This window comes from Capricornis sumatraensis, chromosome X (genome assembly GCF_032405125.1).
Source record: "Capricornis sumatraensis isolate serow.1 chromosome X, serow.2, whole genome shotgun sequence".
In the NCBI taxonomy this organism is placed as follows: Eukaryota; Metazoa; Chordata; class Mammalia; order Artiodactyla; family Bovidae; genus Capricornis; species Capricornis sumatraensis.
This window is the reverse complement of record NC_091092.1, coordinates 111,824,850-111,844,666: the sequence shown is the minus strand read 5'-3', so window position 1 is coordinate 111,844,666 and position 19,817 is coordinate 111,824,850. Positions and strand designations below refer to the sequence as shown.

At 36.0% G+C, this 19,817-nt stretch overlaps 1 protein-coding gene across 1 annotated transcript in view; it reads right to left on the bottom strand.

Annotated features, from left to right (window-relative positions):
• The window catches only part of DMD (dystrophin), a 1,795,368-nt gene that overhangs the window by 841,931 nt on the left and 933,620 nt on the right, over nucleotides 1-19,817 (bottom strand). Inside the window, exons 41-42 of the mRNA XM_068961890.1 lie at nucleotides 8,346-8,493; nucleotides 5,735-5,884 (exon numbers count right to left, since the gene is read on the bottom strand). Coding sequence (XP_068817991.1) covers nucleotides 5,735-5,884; nucleotides 8,346-8,493 — 298 coding nt within the window. The remainder of the gene's footprint in view (nucleotides 1-5,734; nucleotides 5,885-8,345; nucleotides 8,494-19,817) is intronic.

The window sequence follows — 19,817 nt, the reverse complement described above, 5'->3', positions numbered from 1 at the left end:
AGGATGTTTTTAGAAATACTATGTTTAGGAACTTCATGTCTGTGTTCCAGCAACCACGGCCTACTGGTACAATTCTAACACTCACTCTAGCCTTTAAATGGAGGAGTGTGCTAGAGAATACAGGCAGGGGGGGTCGCCATTATTACTTCTCTCTTCTAATGACTGAGAATTTAAGGTTTAATGATGATCAAGACCATCTCTTGATCATCTTGACCACCTTATTTTTTTTAACTGTTGACTTGTGTAATGACATAAATTGGCTTTAATCATTCATTTTCCATTCTTAAATTAATTCAACAGGGATAGGGTGGCATTAGGATTGAGAAGAGACAAATACTTTTTAATATGACTAGTGAATATGATTCCAAATTCTGTGAACTTTAATGGCAAAGACATAGTATAAAAATTATAATATTGGGATAAAGACACAGATATTATGAATGATATAGAAATATAAATCTATACACAAGATGGTGTTCATAGTCTTAGTTTTAATTTTCTATCACAAAAAAATGACATTCTATTCTGTTGCAGAAAAGATAAAATCTTGACCTATGCATCACTATTCACAAAGCTACTATTATCTATTTTTGACAGTTCTCTCACATTTCCTACAATTATAATTTTTGTGTTCCTTTTTGTAATATCAAGGAATGTTTGGGGCATCTTTCCTCCTTGTTCTCTTCTTATGAGGAGTGATTTTATTTGTAAAAGTGTTATGTGTCTACAACATTTAATTACTAGGAAAATACTTTCCCTCAACATGCAAGTGTCTATATGTATATGCGGCTATTCTGAAATCATTAAAGGAAGAAACTTTACATTTTACAGTAGGACAAAATTAACTTAAAAAATTTAAATTATGATTATTTACACAACTGAAAGTATTGATATATAAAAATAAAAGATCCCCCCCCAAATATCTAATTGCTTGAATTATAGAGATCAAACACACATTTTGAATTTAATGTCATATAATTGGTACTCATTTCAGTTCATAAATATTTTTTCAGCCATGTAAATGATCTGCTTCAGCATCATCAACTAAAAAACATAATGAATATTCTGACAATTAAAAACTTAGTCTCTATTTTTTTTCTTTTCAAATCATCTATGTAAATAATGTTTCTCAGTGTAACTTTTTCATGGCTCTCAATTTGGTCCAGTATTGATGAATGACAAGCAATTCTTTACAGGCAATTATGCCATTTTTGAAGGAATCAATTTCATTTTACATGAAAATTATACTTCTGTGGTATTTTCTTGGTATGGATTTGCTCTTGGTTTGAAGGATTACAGTTTGCTTTATATTTTGAATAGAACAAAGTTAACAGGTATTAAATGTGCTCAATAAGGTAGTAGAGATGTGGTCAAAAGTGGATGAGAGGTTTCAAAACATACTTGGAAGGTCAAAAGCATATATGGAGAAAGTACACGGGGATACAAAATGTAAGGGAGAAGAAGCCTTCGGTACAGGGGATCTGAACTTGGCAAAACCTGGATAGTGTTTGGATTAAAGATGTCATGATGTCTGAGAATAAGAGCATATATGAAAGCTTGTAGATGAAAATTTGTGTCAATATCAAAACTACTGCATAATAAGTGGCCTTCTTTTAACACTGACCTATAGGCAAAAATAAATCAAAACAGTGAGTGTGGTTCGTACCTAAAGAAATTGAACTTCATGTCTGGAAAGAATTTTAGCATTGGTATGAATAGCTCAGAATAAAGCCCACTGTATTATACACTTTGAAGGTCTCTTTCAACAAGAGACTCAGCTTTCTACCTTAGCACATAGAGTAAAATATCCCAGTTAAGACCCATTCAGGTACTTAGAGTTTGTAGTCTATTTTCTCCTTTGTAAATATAAATATACACAGGATCCCTAGCAGTATTTTAAAAAGTTTACAACCTCAAAAGGGAAAATAGCATGGGAATGGACAAATTCCTTGAAAGACACAACTTATAAAAGCTGACACACCAAGAAATAAAAATCTAACCATTCCTGTATCTATTTAAAAAAATGGATCCATTATCAAAAATTTTCTCACCAAAAAACCTCAATAATAACAACAAAACAAAACATAACACCCCATGCACTGATGGCTTTACAACTGAATTCTTCCAAATATCTCAGGAAGAAATGATACCAATATTCACCAATTTTCACCAGTCTTCGTATCATTCCAGAACAAAGAAAGAGAGAACCTCTGAACTTGATTATTAAGACTAGTCTAACATTGCTATCAACACTCGAGAAGGATTAAAAAATAAATTACAGAACATTTCCTGCCATGAACAAAGATATAAAAATCATAAACAGCATATTAGAAAACTGAATCCAGCAATCTATAAAAAAGTAGAAGACATCATGGCCAATAGGATTTATTTCTGGAATCCTAGAGTAGTTTCACATTCCAAAAACAATGACTGTCGTTTGTCACATTTAGAGGGAAAAAAACATAGGATCTTTTTAATAAATGCAGAGAAAGTTATGAATAGGTTACCTATTCATAATAAAAACCTGAGAAAAAAGAATAAGGAAAAAGTTATTTAACTTGATTCAGAGGATCTATAAAAAGTCCTATAAGGAACATAATATTTAATGATTAATTACTGAAAGCAGACCACCTGAAACAGGAAATGACTCAAGGCCTCCCATTATCACCCCTTCTCTTAAACATTGTTTTAGAGGCCCAAGTTTATGCAAAAACAATTAAAATCCTAAGGACTGAAAAGAGAAACTACCTTTATTTGATGACATGACTGTGCACATTAAAAAAATCCAAAATGTTTTACAAAACATTGATATTAGTATGTGAATCTGGTAAGGACACTGGATGTGTGTTTAACATAGAAAAAATCTATTTTTATATATCAGCAACAAAAAGAAAATAAAACTTGAAATGAATCCCATTTATAAAAGGACTAAAACATCAAATATCTGGGATTAAATCTAATAAAACGTATAGGTCCTCTGGATTGAAAACTACAAAGTATTTCTAAAAATGCATTAAAGGAGTCCTCAATAAATGAAGGGATATAACATTTTCACAGATTAGATGACTCAATAGTGTAAAAATGTTAACTGATCTATAAGTTCAACACAATTCAAATCGATATTCTGGAAGGCTTTAGTAAAAATTGGCAAGTTGGTTCTAAAATTTATTTGGTGAACCAAAAATAGCAAAAAAACAATCTGGACTAAGAAGAATAAGGTTTGAATTTTTATACTACCAGATCCTAATTTTTTTTGTAAAACAAGTATGTGGGTTTGTGTGTGTGTTATATACATGTGTGTATACACACACACACGTATACATGCATGTATATACATTGTATGTATACATGCACACATATATACACATATGTATGTGTATGTACACACACATACATATATATATATACACACAAATATATGTTGTTGTTGCCTTCTCAGACTATTCTTTCAGAATGGAGGGACTTTTCAGATATAACAGCAGTAAAGAATCCCTCTGCCAATGCAAGAGACGTGAGTTCAATCTCTGGGTCAGGAAGATCCCCTGGAGAACGCAGACAACCCACTCCAGTATTCCTGCCTGGAAAATCTCATGGATAGAGAAGCCTGGTAGGCTACAGTCCACAGGGTCTACAGGGGTTGCAAAAGAGTCAGACACAACTTATGACTAAACAACAACAAATGTGTATATTCACATATATACATTGTGTGTGTATATACACATACACACATACACAATAAAATATTGTTCAATGATACCTGCTACAACCTGGGTGAAACTTTAACATCTTATGCCAGGTAAAATAATCTCAACACAAAGGGACAGATACGTTGTGAGTCCACTTATATGAAATCTCTAGAACAGGCAAAAACATACAGACAGAAAGTAGATTAGAGGTTACTTTTAGGGAGATGGGTTCAGGGGTAGGGTGATGGGGAGTTATTGCTTAATGGTTACCAAATTTCTCTTTCATGTTTTAGAAACAGATAGTGGTAATGGTTTCACATTGTGGATATAATAAATGACCATAAATTGTATACTTTAAATTGTTAAAATGAAAAATCTTATGCTATATATATGTACAATTTAAAAAGTAAATATACCAAAACCATTGAACTGTACATTTAAAAATGGGTGAATTACATGGTATATAAATTGTATCTCAAGCTGTTGAAAGATGATTGTTAAATGTACCCCTCTGGTACTTTGAATTGACGCTTTAGAACTGTGGTGTTGGAGAAAACTCTTGAGAGTCCCTTGGACAGCAAGATCAAACCAGTCCATCCTAAAGGAGATCAGTCCTGAATGTTCAATGGAAGGACTGATGCTGAAGCTGAAACTCCAATACTTTGGCCACCTGATGCGAAGAACTGACTCATTGGAAAAGACCCTGATGCTGAGAAAGATTGAAGGCAAGAGGAGAAGGGGATGACAGAGGATGAGATGGCTGGATGGCATCATCGACTCAATGGACATGAGTTTGAGCAAGCTCTGGGAGTTGGTGATGGACAGGGAAGCCTGGCGTGCTGCAGTCCATGCGCTCACAAAGAGTCAGACACAACTGAGCGACTGAAATGAACTGAACTGAACTGAACCCCTCTGGTGGGAGATGATGATAACAAGGGAAAGTGTGAATTTGGGGGGAGGAGTCTTTGGGGAATCACTGTAACTTCCTCTTAGTTTTGCTGTGAACCTAAAAGTGCTCTAAAAACACAAAATCTTCATTAAAAAATTAAACTACCGAACTGAAAAAAAAGAAAGATGACTGTTACAAAGCCACTGCAGTACTAGTGGAAGGACATTGATAATCAAGAGAATCCAGAACAGATTCATATATGTATATGTTCACTTGATTTATGACAAGGTTGTCATAAGAGTACAGTAATACTGATAAATAGCCTTTTGATGGACCAGTTGATGTTGCTTTTTTAAAAATTCATATGCACCACTTGGTTTTAAAGAGTAAATATGCATTAATTTGATAAACAAATTAAAATATTGTATTTAAAAAATAAAATATTAGATTTAATAAGTATCCAAGAAAGATGAAAACTCACAAGTAACTAAGTAAACAAATAAACAGTAAATAAATAAAACATCTTTTAGAGAAATTTAGCATGCATTGATCCTTGATTAAGTCTATACTATTGGTGGTGGTGGTGGTGGTGGTGGTGGTGGAGGTGGTTCAGTTGCTAAGTCGTGTCCGACTCTTGCAACCCCATGGACTGTAGCCTGCTAGGCTGCTCTCTTTGGGATTCTTCAGGCAAGAATACTGTAGTGGGTTGCCATTTCCTTCTCCAGAGGACCTTCTGGATCCAGGAATCGAACCTCGGTCTCCTGCATTGCAGGCGACCTTATTGGTAAGGATAAGTAATTTTGATTTATGATACTCATTGAGCTGGACAACCTCCATCTTGCTTAAATATTGTCAACCTACACCTGAACACTGAATGAATCACTTCATCTTTTTTCCAGTCTATTCCTTTAGAATAATTCTGTAAAGTAATAGTGGTATATAACTTGGCATTTGGTCATTACTGTACCATCATTCACCATCAACATTCCTTCCATTCACAACAAATCATACATACACCCAAATCAAATGGTCAGTTAAAACAAAATAACAATCCATAAAACCAGCCCTCTCCCCCAGCCTTACCAATTAAGCACCATGAAACAAAAGAAATGCTTGCAGCATTTAACACATGTGACAGGACAGATGGTTAATGTCTAACCTTTATCCACTGAAGATTTGTCTGCTTGAGCTTATTTTCAAGTTTATCTTGCTCTTCTGGGCTTATGGGAGCACTTACAAGCACTGTTCCTCCTGTTTCATTTAATTGTTTTAGAATTCCCTGACGCAGGGGCAACTCTTCAGCCAGTAACTGAAACAGACAAATGCAACAACATTTAAAATGAATTACAGCACAATGCCAACTACCTTGTCTTTGCCTCTATTGATTAATCTATCAAAATAAAGAAAGATCGGAGTCCCACCAGTTCCTTAAATACCAAATTTTCTACAGAGCACAGAGCTGGTGCACTAAGACACCTACGCCTAAGTAAATCAGCCCATCCTACAAAGGATCAGAATATCTTGTATCCCTCAGAGATTTTTTTTTCCTCAAGAGAAGAATGTTAAGTAGTATGATAAGCTCTAAAACAATACCTTAAACAGTGTTAAAACTCTAAAAACACACCTCTCAGAATAATCTGGGCAAATTTAAGCATCCTCTCAGGTATTAGGTCTCTATACTATAACTTAGCATAGTAAGAAATTGCATTATCATATTAAAAGATAACTAAGAACATACCTGCTACCAGGCATTGTGCTAACTAACCTCTTCACATATATTATCTTTATATGATGCTTTATATAAAAATGTTAACTTTATATAATAATGTCATGAGGTAGATCTTACTATCTTCATCTTACATAGAAGGAAACTGAGACAGAGTGGTTAAATATCAGATCCAAGGACACAGAAGTAGCAAGCACAAGACTGGTGATCCAAACTTGGGTGTTTTCTTTCAAGAACACTTAATTTTGATACCTGCACATTCCTGAATTTTTCTTATTCATTTAACATCACATTGAAAGTGCCCTTTTTAATGATCTACAAAGCTATCATAGTTTTATAACTGTCTTTTATTTATTTGTATCTTCTATTAGCCACATGAGGCTATTTAAATTTAAATTAACTGTCAATAAAATTAAAGACTTAATTCTTCAGTCACATCAGCTACCTTTCAAGTACTCAAAAGGCAAGTGCAGCTAGTGGCTACTAAAATTGTTAATATTCAACACATTTATCATGTTGTTAAATGATATTGGATGGTGCTATAGGATGGTGTTGATCTAGACTAAGGGAAAAAAAAGGAAATCAATGCATATTTATTAATAAGGGAACACCACCAAACATGTCTCTTAAATGAGTTATCAATTACTTTCCTATGTATACATATATAACACTCAATATATTTAGGAAAGATGAATTTTTAAGAACAGACTGAGTTTATTTTTCCATGGCATAACATCCTCAAACTATGGATCAAAAGCTTTTTATTTTTTGACTCTCAAATACCTAATACATTATCTGACATATACTAGGTGCTTAATATTTGTTTACTGAATTAAGCAATATTTTACTTCTTATACTTTATCCTCTGTCAGGTACACATTTCTTATTTCACAGAAATAAGTAGCTGACATGGAGTCCAATCTGGATGTGCAAATCAACTGAATCATTGATAAAGAAGCAGTTCCATTTCTCTTTGATTCTGTGACCTTGTAAAACGAGGATAGTAACCATTTTGGGAGTTTGATAAGATTAAATAAAATAGCAGATGTAAATACATCTAATACTTAGTATGTAACAGGGGATGATTGAATGTTAATTTCCCTTTCCCTTCAAGAATTAAAGTAAAACAGATCCAAAGGAGTTTCTTTCCTAAAACTTAAGCCATGAAAGTTAATCCAACAGCACAATCAAAGCATCTCGGTCAGCCAGGAGAGCTAATCAGAAAGCAGCAGACATCACGTGTGTTAGTTGCTCAGTTGTGTCTGACTCTTTGAGACCCCATGGACTGTAGCCGGCTAGACTCCCCTGTCCAGGGGATTCTCCAGGGAAGAGTACTGGAGTGGGTTGCCATTCTCTTCTCCATCATGTTAAGTGGGCATAAAAAACCACTTGAACACACCAGAAGTTTTATTCAACCAGTATCGAAAGTGAACCAACATCACCTCCCCTTACCCTGCAAACAAACCAAACCAAACCAAACCAAACCAAACCATTGCTTCAGGCAAATAGAATGCCTTTAATTAGAGGCTGAAGTAGGGAGATTGATTTGGCAATTAAGATCTTCCATAAGAAATGAGATCATTTCTAAATGAGATTCTCCCCAGTTTTTAAAATAATTTGGAGCTGTGCAATTCTGCATTAAGTCTAAAATTAATTTCAAATCTGTTTAAAAAGTATCACTATGCATTTTATACACACACATACACAAACAGAAACATACTTATATATCCCATACATACTTTAAAAAATATATACATACTCACTGGGCTAAGACAAAATCAAGTTGTGAGAAAAATTACTGAAGAACTATCAGTATCCCAATGGGCAGGAAATCAATGACTGAATACATTTTAAAAATATATTCTTATACCTTTTTTTTCTTTTTTGGCTATACCATGTAGCTTGTGGGATCTTAGTTCCCTGGCTAGGGATTAAACTCAGGCCACGGCAGTGAATGGCCAAGTCCTAACCACCGGACCACCAGGGAATTCCCTCTAGGTTCATATACAAGTAGGCCCTGGGAGATTTTAGAAAATAAAATTACCTTGACTTCCTCAAGCTTTTCTTTTAGTTGCTGCTCATTTCCAAGTTCAAGCGGAATACTAGAAATGTTATCTGCTTCTTCCAACCATAAAACAAATTCATTCAAATCTCTTTGAAATTCTGACAGGATATTCTTTTGTTCTTCTAACCTGGAGAAAAATAAAGTTGTTTTAAAGAACATATTTCTCAAGTTTTCTTTCTTTATTTAAGAAAACTCAAAAAAGCTGCACACACTTTTTAAAAATAAGCCATTTCAAAGATGTTAACGATATAATATTTTTAAGGATGTAATATTTTAAAGGCCTAGTCAAATATCACCATTGGGGCAAAACTGTCTCCGGTTGAGAACAACTTCACTAGAGTAAGTATATAAAGTGAAATTACATGTTTTAAGATGCTTAAATGAAATACATCTTTATGGAAAATTGTAAAGCAAAAACAAGGGAATTAAATGAAAACACTAAATTATTACATGTTCAAATGTTTTCCAAATTACAACACAAAATCCTCTTGGAGGAAAGAGGGAATTGATTTAAAATACTTAACATATGTTGTACTAGTGGATGTTGTTAATTATAAAAACACATATACTGTATGTTACTCAATTAGCCATAAACTTATTCTTACATATTGAATCAGAAAGCAGCTGAGCAAAATAAGCTGCACTTAAAACAATTTACATTTTTTTTTGTTTTATTGTGTTTTGGGAACTATGTATCTGTGGTATGTAAGCTTTTGAACTGAAGTATAATTTACATATAGCAAAGTGTTCATACAACTATAGAGATCAATATAGTTTTAAAAAATAGATACACCAACCCTTGGATACATCAAAGGAATAGAATGTTATTAGAAGTTCCCTCAAAACCCTTGCAGTCACTACCTCCAAGTGTAATCAGTATCCTGCCAACTTTTATTATTTTGCCTGTATTGAGCATTATGTATATGGGGCAACCCACTCCAGTATTCTTGCCTGGGAAATCCTGTGGACAGAGGAGCCTGGCGGACTACACTCCATGCAGTCCCAAAAGAGTCGGGCATGACTTAGTGACTAAACACACTGCCTTTTTCTCAGTGTAACATTTACAATCATCATCCATGTTCTGTGTAGATTATCTTCTTCACTACATAGAACGAAACTGTATAAAATATATCTATGTTGGTGGACACTTGAGTTGCTTCCATTTGGGGACTGTTCAGATAATTTTTTGTTTGTTTTTGCTTCAAGTTGACAAATATTTATGGAGGGCTTACTAACTTCCAGGAACTCAAGCAGGTATTCGAATCAAAGAGAAATGAGTTATGTACCTTGCCTTGAGGATCTCATAGTCCATGAGAGGGAAGAAGCACGTAAATCTAGGACTATGATAGAATATTGTGGAGGACAAGTTTCTGGGTATAGAAAGGTATAGAAGATATGTCAGAGAAGATAATGGTCTACCTGGGTCTTGAAACATGAAAAGGGATTTGATTCACAGCCTGTGCAGACAGGACATTGAGAGAACTATAGTTACACTAATTCCTCAAACCGGATCTGGTTATTGGATATATGTTCTTCTATACTCAGTTTTCCCTGGAGAAGGAAATGGCAACCCACTCCAGTACTCTTGCCTGGAAAATCCCATGGATGGAGGAGCCTGGTAGGCTATAGTCCATGGAGTTGCAAAGAGTTGGACACAACTGAGCGACTTCACTTTGACTTTCATACTTAATTTTGTTCTTTGATGTGAGCTGGTCCAAAGTCTATCCGAGGCACATAAGAAGACACTGTCTTCTTTTTCTATTCTCCAAACAGCAGATTCTATAAAAACCCAAGTCCTATTTTGGGCTCCATTGAAAACTCAAATCATATTATGTCATCATTGCACTTAAACTCTTCTATTGCTTCCCAGTTCATTCAAATCAAAGCAAAGTCATTACAGTGCTCTATTAGGGTCTAGATCTGTGCTGTTCAATATACTAGACACCTTCATATGTGGCTACTGAGCACTTGAAATGATGTGAGGGAAACTGAGATGTGCTGTAAGTGTAAAAAATTGCATACTGGATTTCAAAGACTTAGTACAAAAAAAAAATCATCTCTGTACCTTCTACTCAATTTTGCTGTGAACCTAAAACTGCTATAAAAATACAACTATTTTTATGGGGGAAAGGTGGAGGGGAGGAGTAGATGGGGAGTTTAAGATTGACATGTATGGACTGCTATATTTAAAATAGACAAATAACAAAGATCTATTGTAAAAAATAAAAAGATAAAACTAATAAAAATAAAACTATTTCTAAAGTATTAAAAAAGAATATGAAATATCTCATTAGTCCTTTAAATATGTACAAGTCAACATGATAATATTTTTAATATATTGTGTTAAATAAAATAGGTTAATTTCACCTGTTCTTACTCTTTTTTACATATGACATTAGAAAATTTAAAATTACATATGAGGCTCACTACTTTTGTATGGAAAAGCACTGATCTATAAAATCTGCTGATCCTCTTTCTCCTTACTTGTCTGACCTCATTTCCTTCTACTCTCCCTTTCTCTTATCCTTCTGGAGACCTCAGCTTTTGTACTTGCTGTTTTTTCCTGCCTAGAATGACCTTCCCTCACAAATCAAGCATGGCTGGTTTCCTCAGCTCCTGCAGCTCTTTCCTGATGATTCTACCTACAATCACACCTCTTCTCTCTCCAATTTTTGTTCTTTCTCCCTAGTCAATCTTTCTCTTTAGTACTTAAAATATTCTTGGTGGCTCAGTTGTAAAGAATCCACCTGCAATACAGGAGCTACAAGAGACCCTGGTTTGATACCTGGGTTGGCCCCTGGAGGAGGAAATGACAACTTCAGTATTCTTGCCTGGGAAATCCCATGGACAGAGGAGCCTGGCAGGCTACAGTCCATGGGGTTGCAAAGAGTTAGACATAACTGAGTGACTGAGCATGCCCCAAACAGAAAAGCACCATAATTTGGTTGTTTTGTATATTGTCTATCTTACACAGGAAATCAAACTTTCTGAGGGCAAAGATTTTGCCTGTTTTATTTACTACTGTTACCCTTGTTCCTGAAATTATGCCTGGCACAGAAAAGATGCTAAATAAATAACTGTTGTGTGAATGAATGAATTTGGCCATCATTCTTTTCAATGTTATGCACTTTTCTGTTTCAAAAGAATTGTTCCCATTTTTTGCAATACTGATGGTAAAACATAATCTAATTTACTCACTGATGTGCACTACAGTATTTCACCAAGTGAAACAGACCTTCACTTGCAGGTCATATAACACCACTGTGTATACTCCCAGGATGTGGGTTAGAGTGAGGAATGCTGCTGATTAAATGATGACATTTATCACGTAGAGGTTTTATTAAGAAAATTTTCTTTAGGTTTATATATATATTTTTCTCTTATGCTCCCTTTGAATATGCATTAAAAAGTATAAGTGAAAAAATTGGTGCAGTGTTCTTCAAATTTCCTCATATTTAGAGTCTGAGCCTCCTATACCACTTTTCTTTTTAGAGCAGTGGTTCTCAGCCTTTTTGGCACCAGAGACCAGTTTCATGGAAGATAATTTTTTTATGTGGATGACTCAATTGCATTACATTTCTTGTGTACTTTACTTTTATTATTATTACATCTGCTCCTCATCAGATCACCAGGCATCAGATCCCCTCAGTTGAGTTCAGTTCAGTTGCTCAGTCGTGTGTGACTCTTTGCGACCCCATGGTCTTCAGCATGCCAGGCTTCCCTGTCCATCACCAACTCCCAGAGTTTACTCAGACTCATGTCCATTGAGTTGGTGATGCCATCCAACCATCTCATCCTCTGTCATCCCCTTCTCCTCCTGCCTTCAATCTTTCCCAGCATCAGAGTCTTTTCAAGTGAGTCAGTTCTTCGCATCAGGAAGCCAAAGTATTGTAGTTTCAGCTTCAGCATCAGTTCTTCCATTGAATATTCAAGACTGATCTCCTTTAGGATGGACTGGTTGGATCTCCTTGCTGTCCAAGGGACTCTCAAGAGTCTTCTCCAACACCACAGTTCAAAAGCATCAATTCTTCGGTGCTCACCTTTCTTTATAGTCAGATCTCCTAACTGATGTCTTTTTCCATACTGTGTCATTTTTTGTGACATCAGGAGTCTCAGCAGTATAGCACTTCTTAACAGGGCTCTACTACTATTCCTTGGACTTTCTTCTAAACCACATGTGACCTGGCTACCAGAAATAGTCAAATTCACCCAGATTTCAGTGATGTTAATGTGGTAAAATGTGCTGCCTAAAATGAATGAAATTTGGTTAGTTTGCATAGTCTTCCACCACTGATAACAGTGAATAAATAACTCAAGTTCTTTTGGCTGCTACCAAGTTGCTGGCTATTTTAGGATTAAAAAAAAAAAAAGGTTCATAATGTAATGACAGTTTACTGTTACCTTTAGCTGCTTATAATTATGAATAAATGTTATTATCAGCATTATCTGCCTGATATGCTTAAGCTTATTTTCTGCTAATAAAGTCGATAAAGACTTGGCATTCATTTCCAGAGGGACTAGTGATAATTATATGAGTTTTTGCCAATAACAAATATTTTGGCTTCTCTTATACATGCAAAGTAAGGATATCTACATCAATGCATGATGCTGAAATGGTTGGCTATTGAAGTATTCAAGATTTAGGGAGGAAGGGTCAAAAGATGAAGCTGGTAAACTGGTTCAAGGCAGGGCTACAAACTGGATAGAATGTTTTGTTTTAAATTCTAGGTGATGAACTACTCCAATTTTTTTTGAGTAGACCAAGATTCATTTCATCCATTCCCTCTGGTATTCTGTGGAGAATGGATGTGGGTAAGGGTGATAAGACAGAGAGTGAGGAATTGAAACCAAGCAGGACCAGGTGGGGTTCCTGGCACAAAAGCCTTTCTGTATTCCCTTCCCTGAATTCTCAAAGTGAAGTGAAAGTCGCTCAGTCATGTCCAATTGTTTGCGACCCCATGGGCTATACAGTCCACGGAATTCTTCAGTCCAGATACACAGAACAATATCTTTGAGCTCTTCTGCAGAACTAAAACCTCCATCAAATGGAAGATGTTGACTACTTGATGAAGCACTCTTCATAAAGAAAGCTGAGTGCCAAAGAATTGATGCTTTTGAACTATGGTGTTGGAGAAAACTCTTGAGAGTCCCTTGGACTGCAAGGAGATCCAACCAGTCCGTCCTAAAGGAAATCAGTCTTGAATATTCAATGGAAGGACTGATGCTGAAGCTGAAACTCCAATACTGTGGCCACCTGATGTGAAGAACTGACTCACTGGAAAAGACCCTGATGCTGGGAAAGTTTGAAGGCAGGAGGAGAAGGGGACGACAGAGGATGAGATAGTTGGATGGCATCACCAACTCAATGGACATGAGTTTGAGTAAGCTCCGGGAATTGGTGATGGACAGGGAAGCCTGGCGTGCTGCAGTCCATGGGGTCGCAAAGAGTCAGACATGACTGAGTGACTGAACTGACTAATTGAACTGGAGCACTCTTCATTCCAGAGAAGGTCATGGTTCAGCCATTATCACTTGATCCAGATGACCTCTGGATTTAAGGGATGCAGGCCTGCACACATGTGTACTCAGTCGCTCAGTCCTATTTGACTCTTTGGAACCCCATGGACTGTATCCCTTCAGGCTCCTCTGTCTCCATGGGTTTATCCTGGCAAGAATACTGGAGTGGGTTGCTATTTCCTCCTTGGGGGATCTTCCTGACCCAGGGATTGAACCTGCACCTACTGTGTCTCCTGCATTGGCAGGTGGATTCTTTGGCACTGAGCACATATAAAGGTCCACATCATGAAGATGTAGCAAGGGAAAAGGAAAAGACAGAATGCTTAAAATGTAGGAGATTCAACAGGATTTGTGGATGAAAGGAGAGAGGTTAGCATTAGGCGCTAAAAATTATTAATCATTTTCCATATGGCAAAACATTCCTGGTGCCTCAAAGGCAAATAATCTGTCTGTAATGCAGGAGACATGGGAAACGGAGATTCAGTCCCTTGTTTCAGAAGATCCCCTAGAGAAGGAAATGACAACCTGCTCCAATAATCTTGCCTGGGAAATCCCATGGGCAGAAGAGTCTGGCGTGCTACAGTCCATGGGTTTGCAAAGAATCAGCAGCCACTGAATCAGATAACAAGTTGTCACATTACTACTGTGAGATGAGTACCAGTTTTTCCTCATGTACAGATGAAAGAAAATGAGGCTTCACATTTTGCCTAAGATCAAACAGCTAATAAGTGGTCATCCAGTATTCAGTACTGGGTCATCTAGGTTCAGTACTGGGTCACTGGGTCTAGGAGTGCTCCTGGCTAAATAGATGGCATTTACTCCAGCTGAGTACATTTAATTGTACTGGATATTTTGGGGAAATGACTAGTTGAAAAAAATAGATCTGGAGCTCAGAGGAGAGAGGAGAACTGGAATCATGAACTTCAGAGTCAACAGCAACCAGTTGGTAGATAAAACATGGTAAATTAGCCTTTCAACTTTGAATAATGGACAACTCTTCCACATGACTATTTCAATTAAAAACACACATTAAAGAAAAAAAACCCATTTACAATCATTCATTGATTTCCTGTGTATGGGTAATTTGTGGCTCCTGTCTCTCCCCCAATTGCCTTCCTTTGACATGGAAAGCCAAAGAAACACCTAGGGTGTTCTTCTGGTTCTCCCCAAAAGCTACACAGATCTGTGAAGGAGTTCTTCAGCTCAATGAATACTCAGCTGAAGGAGACCATAATTTTCTCATGTTGCAGTTTTCATACACTTTTCTAGTCATTACTTAGAGAGATGTAAGGTGGGTAACGACTCCCACCATGAACACTGCACTCTCCACAAAGCTAAGTATTCCATTCCACTTGAGACCACTTTTTTTTTTAATTGTATAGCACAGGGAACTATATTCAATATCTTATAATCTATAATGGAAAAGAATTTGAAGAAAAAATAAATATATATGTATGTATGTACAACTGAGTCACTTTGCTGTACATGTGAAACACTGCAAATGAACTATATGTCAATTAAAAATGGAAATATATATACAATAAAAGATATATGATACAAATAAAATATACATAGTACAAAAAATATATATATATATATATGCTGCTACCGCTACTGCTAAGTCGCTTCAGTCTTGTCCGACTCTGTGTGACCCCAAAGACTGCAGCCCACCAGGCTCCCCCATCCCTGGGATTCTCTAGGCAAGAATACTGGAGTGGGTTGCCATTTCCTTCTTCAATGCAGGAAAGTGAAAAGTCAAAGTGAAGTCGCTCAGTCATGTCCGACTCTTAGTGACCCCATGGACTGCAGCCTACCAGGCTCCTCCGTCCATGGGATTTTCCAGGCAAGAGTACTGGAGTGGGGTGTCATTGCCTTCTCCAATATTGTGTGTATATATATATATATACACACACACAGTAAAATATGCAAATAAAAGTGTCTAGGGAAAGTCTATTATGACCTAGTTTAAAGGGGGAAAATAGTAGAGGTGAAATATTGCTTTTGAGTACTTATAAGGTAGAAATATTTTAATGGGCTTCATCTGTAGAAAGTAAAGATTTTCTGAGGTGTGAGCCATAGTAATACGTTCTAGTCCAAGGTCACCTGAGTCCTCTTAACATTGATCTGGACCTGGGGTACCAAGGAGGTGGGAAATCTCTGATGGTAGATGTGATACCACTGCTTGTGTGCTTGTGCTCAGTCGTGTCTGACTCCTTGTGATCCCATGGACTATAGCCTGACAGGCTCCTCTGTCCTTGATTCTTGGCAAAAATACTGGAGCAGGCTGCCATTTCCTATTCCAGGGGCTCTTACCAAGCCAGGGATCAGATCTGTGTCTCTTGCGTCTCCTGCATTGGTAGGTAGATTCTTTACCACTAGTGCCACTTGTGAAGCCAATACCACTGCTATTTCTCAGCAAACCTTAGGAGGAAGAGGCTGGTCTTGACTGCTGGCAGCTTGTTTTAGATATGTAGTAGCACCATTTTCCGGAGAAGGCAGTGGCACCCCACTCCAGTACTCTTGCCTGGAAAATCCCATGGACGGAGGAGCCTGGTAGGCTGCAGCCCATGGGGTTGTGAAGAGTTGGACATGACCGAACAACTTTGCTTTCACTTTTCACTTTCATGCATTGGAGAGGGAAATGGCAACCCACTCCAGTGTTCTTGCCTGGAGAATCCCAGGGACGGGGGAGCCTGGTGGGCTGCCGTCTATGGGGTCGCACAGAGTCGGACACAACTGAAGCGACTCAGCAGCAGCAGCAGCAACAGCAGCAGCAGCAGCAGCAGCAGCAGCACCATTTTCCCTCAGACACTGGACTGAGAAGCAATTCCGAAAGAGGAGCAATCCCACTCTAGACATCTTTTATTTATTCAGAAGATCTAAGCTGGCTCGCATCTTTGGGTCTAGGTTTCAAGGGTACTGGTCAGTCTACCTCATCTTTGTCTCTTTCCACTCTTTTTGCAAATCTTTGTCACCTTTAGTATTTGACTCTAGATCACCTTGCACAGTGTCCCATATACTGAGAGCAGCCTTATTTCTATTGATCTTCCTCATCTTAGTTAAGTAAAATCTTGTTAAAAATCTCATTACATTTGTAAAACCTAGACAGATGGGTAAGGCTTTTCTCAACCTACCTCTAGAACCTAACAATTTCAGGGAGGAATAAATCCAAAATCCAACAAGTGAAAGCTCAAAGAATAGGAAACAGTAATATGAAACAAACACAAAGTTTCAAACCTAGACTAAAATTCTAAAAGCAAATACCTCCACTTCCACTTCAAACACACCACTAATTAAGTGAATAGTTTTCTAATCCTTTCAAAAATATCCAGCCAAGAATAAAAGTGGTAGAGATGTACTTGTTCACTGTAATTAGGATTTTTGTATTTAATTGGGATCAAACTCTACATAAACATTGTGTACCTATTTTCTTCCTTTAATCACTACTGTGAATATTTCCTTAGGTCATTGTTTATTATTTGAAAAATTGATTTTTATGATCTGAGTAAAAAGCCATATATGAGTACACCATATTTTACCATTGTTTTGTTATTTGGCATTTAGTTTGGTTCCAATTTTTCATTATAATAAATAACCCTATAACAACTACATTTGTTCATGCATTGTGGCTCAATCTATCTGTTAATTTCCTGAGAATAAGGAAGAAAAGTTAACAATGAGAATACTAAGAATATAGACTCATATTGGTAAATTTCTTTGCAATGCTGGTGGTAACAGTAGTTTGTCATGGACTTTTTTTACATTTTTTATTAACAGAAAAGCTAAACAATTTTGTAAACATGTATATTTGTCATTTCTGTTTCTACTCTCAGTCATCTGCTGTGTCTGTTGCCCATTTTGCCTCAGTGATTTCTTATTTGTTTGTAAAGGCTCGTTTCACTTTATCTTAAAAATATATTTGTTGAGAATATTTTATAGCTTTCCTTTCATCTTTTTAAAACATATTTTTGTTTCTTTCTAAAGAAAACACGTCAATTTCTTGGTTATTTCTCTCACTGAAACTACTCTGAAAATTGTGACCACCTGACAACTGCTTAGATTTTTGCTTTTTTTCTGGATCCTTACATATTCATTAAAAAAAACATACACACACACGTAAAAAAAAAAAAAAACTACATGCTTCATCCATTTTAAATTTATATAGTTGAGTTCCTGACCTTGAAGGGTTTTTCAGAAATTGACATTTTTTTCCCAGCACAATCTATTCTCTATTGATTTGTGGTGATTTCATTATATTTTGTGTTTTATATGCAATAAGTTTCAGTTTGCAGATATACCATAGATTTTCGTGACAGCAATGAACCACTTCAACCACTGCAGCATGAAAGTATGTCTAATTCCTGGTAGGTTAAATCCTCTCCTACCTTAGCTATTTTAATTTATGTACTATGAGTATCATTTGGTAAAATTACAAAATAAATCTCATTGGGGACTTTGATAGGGATTCCATTAAATCAATAAATTAATTTGTGAAGAACCACTGTCTTTTCAGAATGAATTTGCTAAATTTTCTATGTTTACAGTGCATTTGGACACGGAGCGTATCTAGGGCTCATCTGTGTACTATAAATAATTAAGTACGTTTTCTAATTAACCTTCAGCATCAGTTTGAAAGGCAGTGACTTGCATATGATTTTATGGATATTAACTGTATACTAGTTTAGGAAAGTCTTAACTACCAGATAGAATAAATCATCACTTAAAAAGTAAAAGCTTTGCTTAAGCTATTTGCTATAATCTTTCTTTTCACACAATGTTTGTGGAAAACTTTTTCTTGATGACTTAATTTTTTATAAAGAGTACAGCATCTTCTTTTTAGGTATGAAAACATTTGATAGTTATTTCTTGTCTAGGTTTGTTTTTTATACTTTGAAAAAAGAAAAAAAAGAGATGGTGCCAACTCACCGGGACCTTGTTATAATCTGCTTTTTGAAGTGCATGTGTTTTCTGAAATTTCAAAAGCCGTGGTTTGAGGTTTTAAAAGCTGCAATTTGAATTTATGTATTCAGATGATTGCAGAAAAACGAAGGAACAGAGTTTGCATTTCCAGGCTTGTCTCTTGACAGAACAGTTTAAACGTGCTTTACATTGGCATTCATCACATGAAGTGTTATTTCTTTGTTTACCTACTCGCTTAATGCTTATGGTAGGATTTATTCAGGCATGTGGTAGTAATAATAATGAATGGGATATTTAACATTACCCATCTGCAATTAAGTGCTAAATATTTTACTTTTAGAGGCATTTCAATACATCTAGCTATTTTTTTTTAAAGAATGGTTTCTGTTCGAAATATTGGCTCTGTAGCCGTTTATATTATAAATGCTTTTAATACAATTGGAGGAAGTACATATTATGATAGGGAGAGATTTGCATAATCAGAAAGGAAGAGTTACTGATGTGTTGCGAAATTCAATGACTTTAACATTAACTCTTAATGAACATTTTCTGTGAGGCTGCTCTTACAGTAAGTGATAAAGACTACCAAATCACATGGCGGAGGATCTAGCAAAAGTTTCAACCAAACGCTAGATATTTACACACTGGAATCCCTTTTACCACTCAATGCACCATGTGTATTGTCTTCCTAATATTCCCAACAAAGAAATTGAAGCCTCAGAGATTTATATGCCAAATATATGCAAGTATAAGGTCACTCCCTATCTCATTTTCCAAGTGAGAAGTTCCTCCCTAGGTTTATAATCAAATATAACATAGAAACTTTGGAAAGTATAGATAGGCTTATCACCTGTCTACATATAATGCTCAATTCATTACTTTGATTGTGCATACTAATTTTAAATTATATAGCATATTACATTAGAATAAAGTTATATTGGAAAGTTTATTCCAAGCCACAAACACACATTTACATAACAGAAGAAAGTTTTATGTTATGTAAAGATAGTTTTT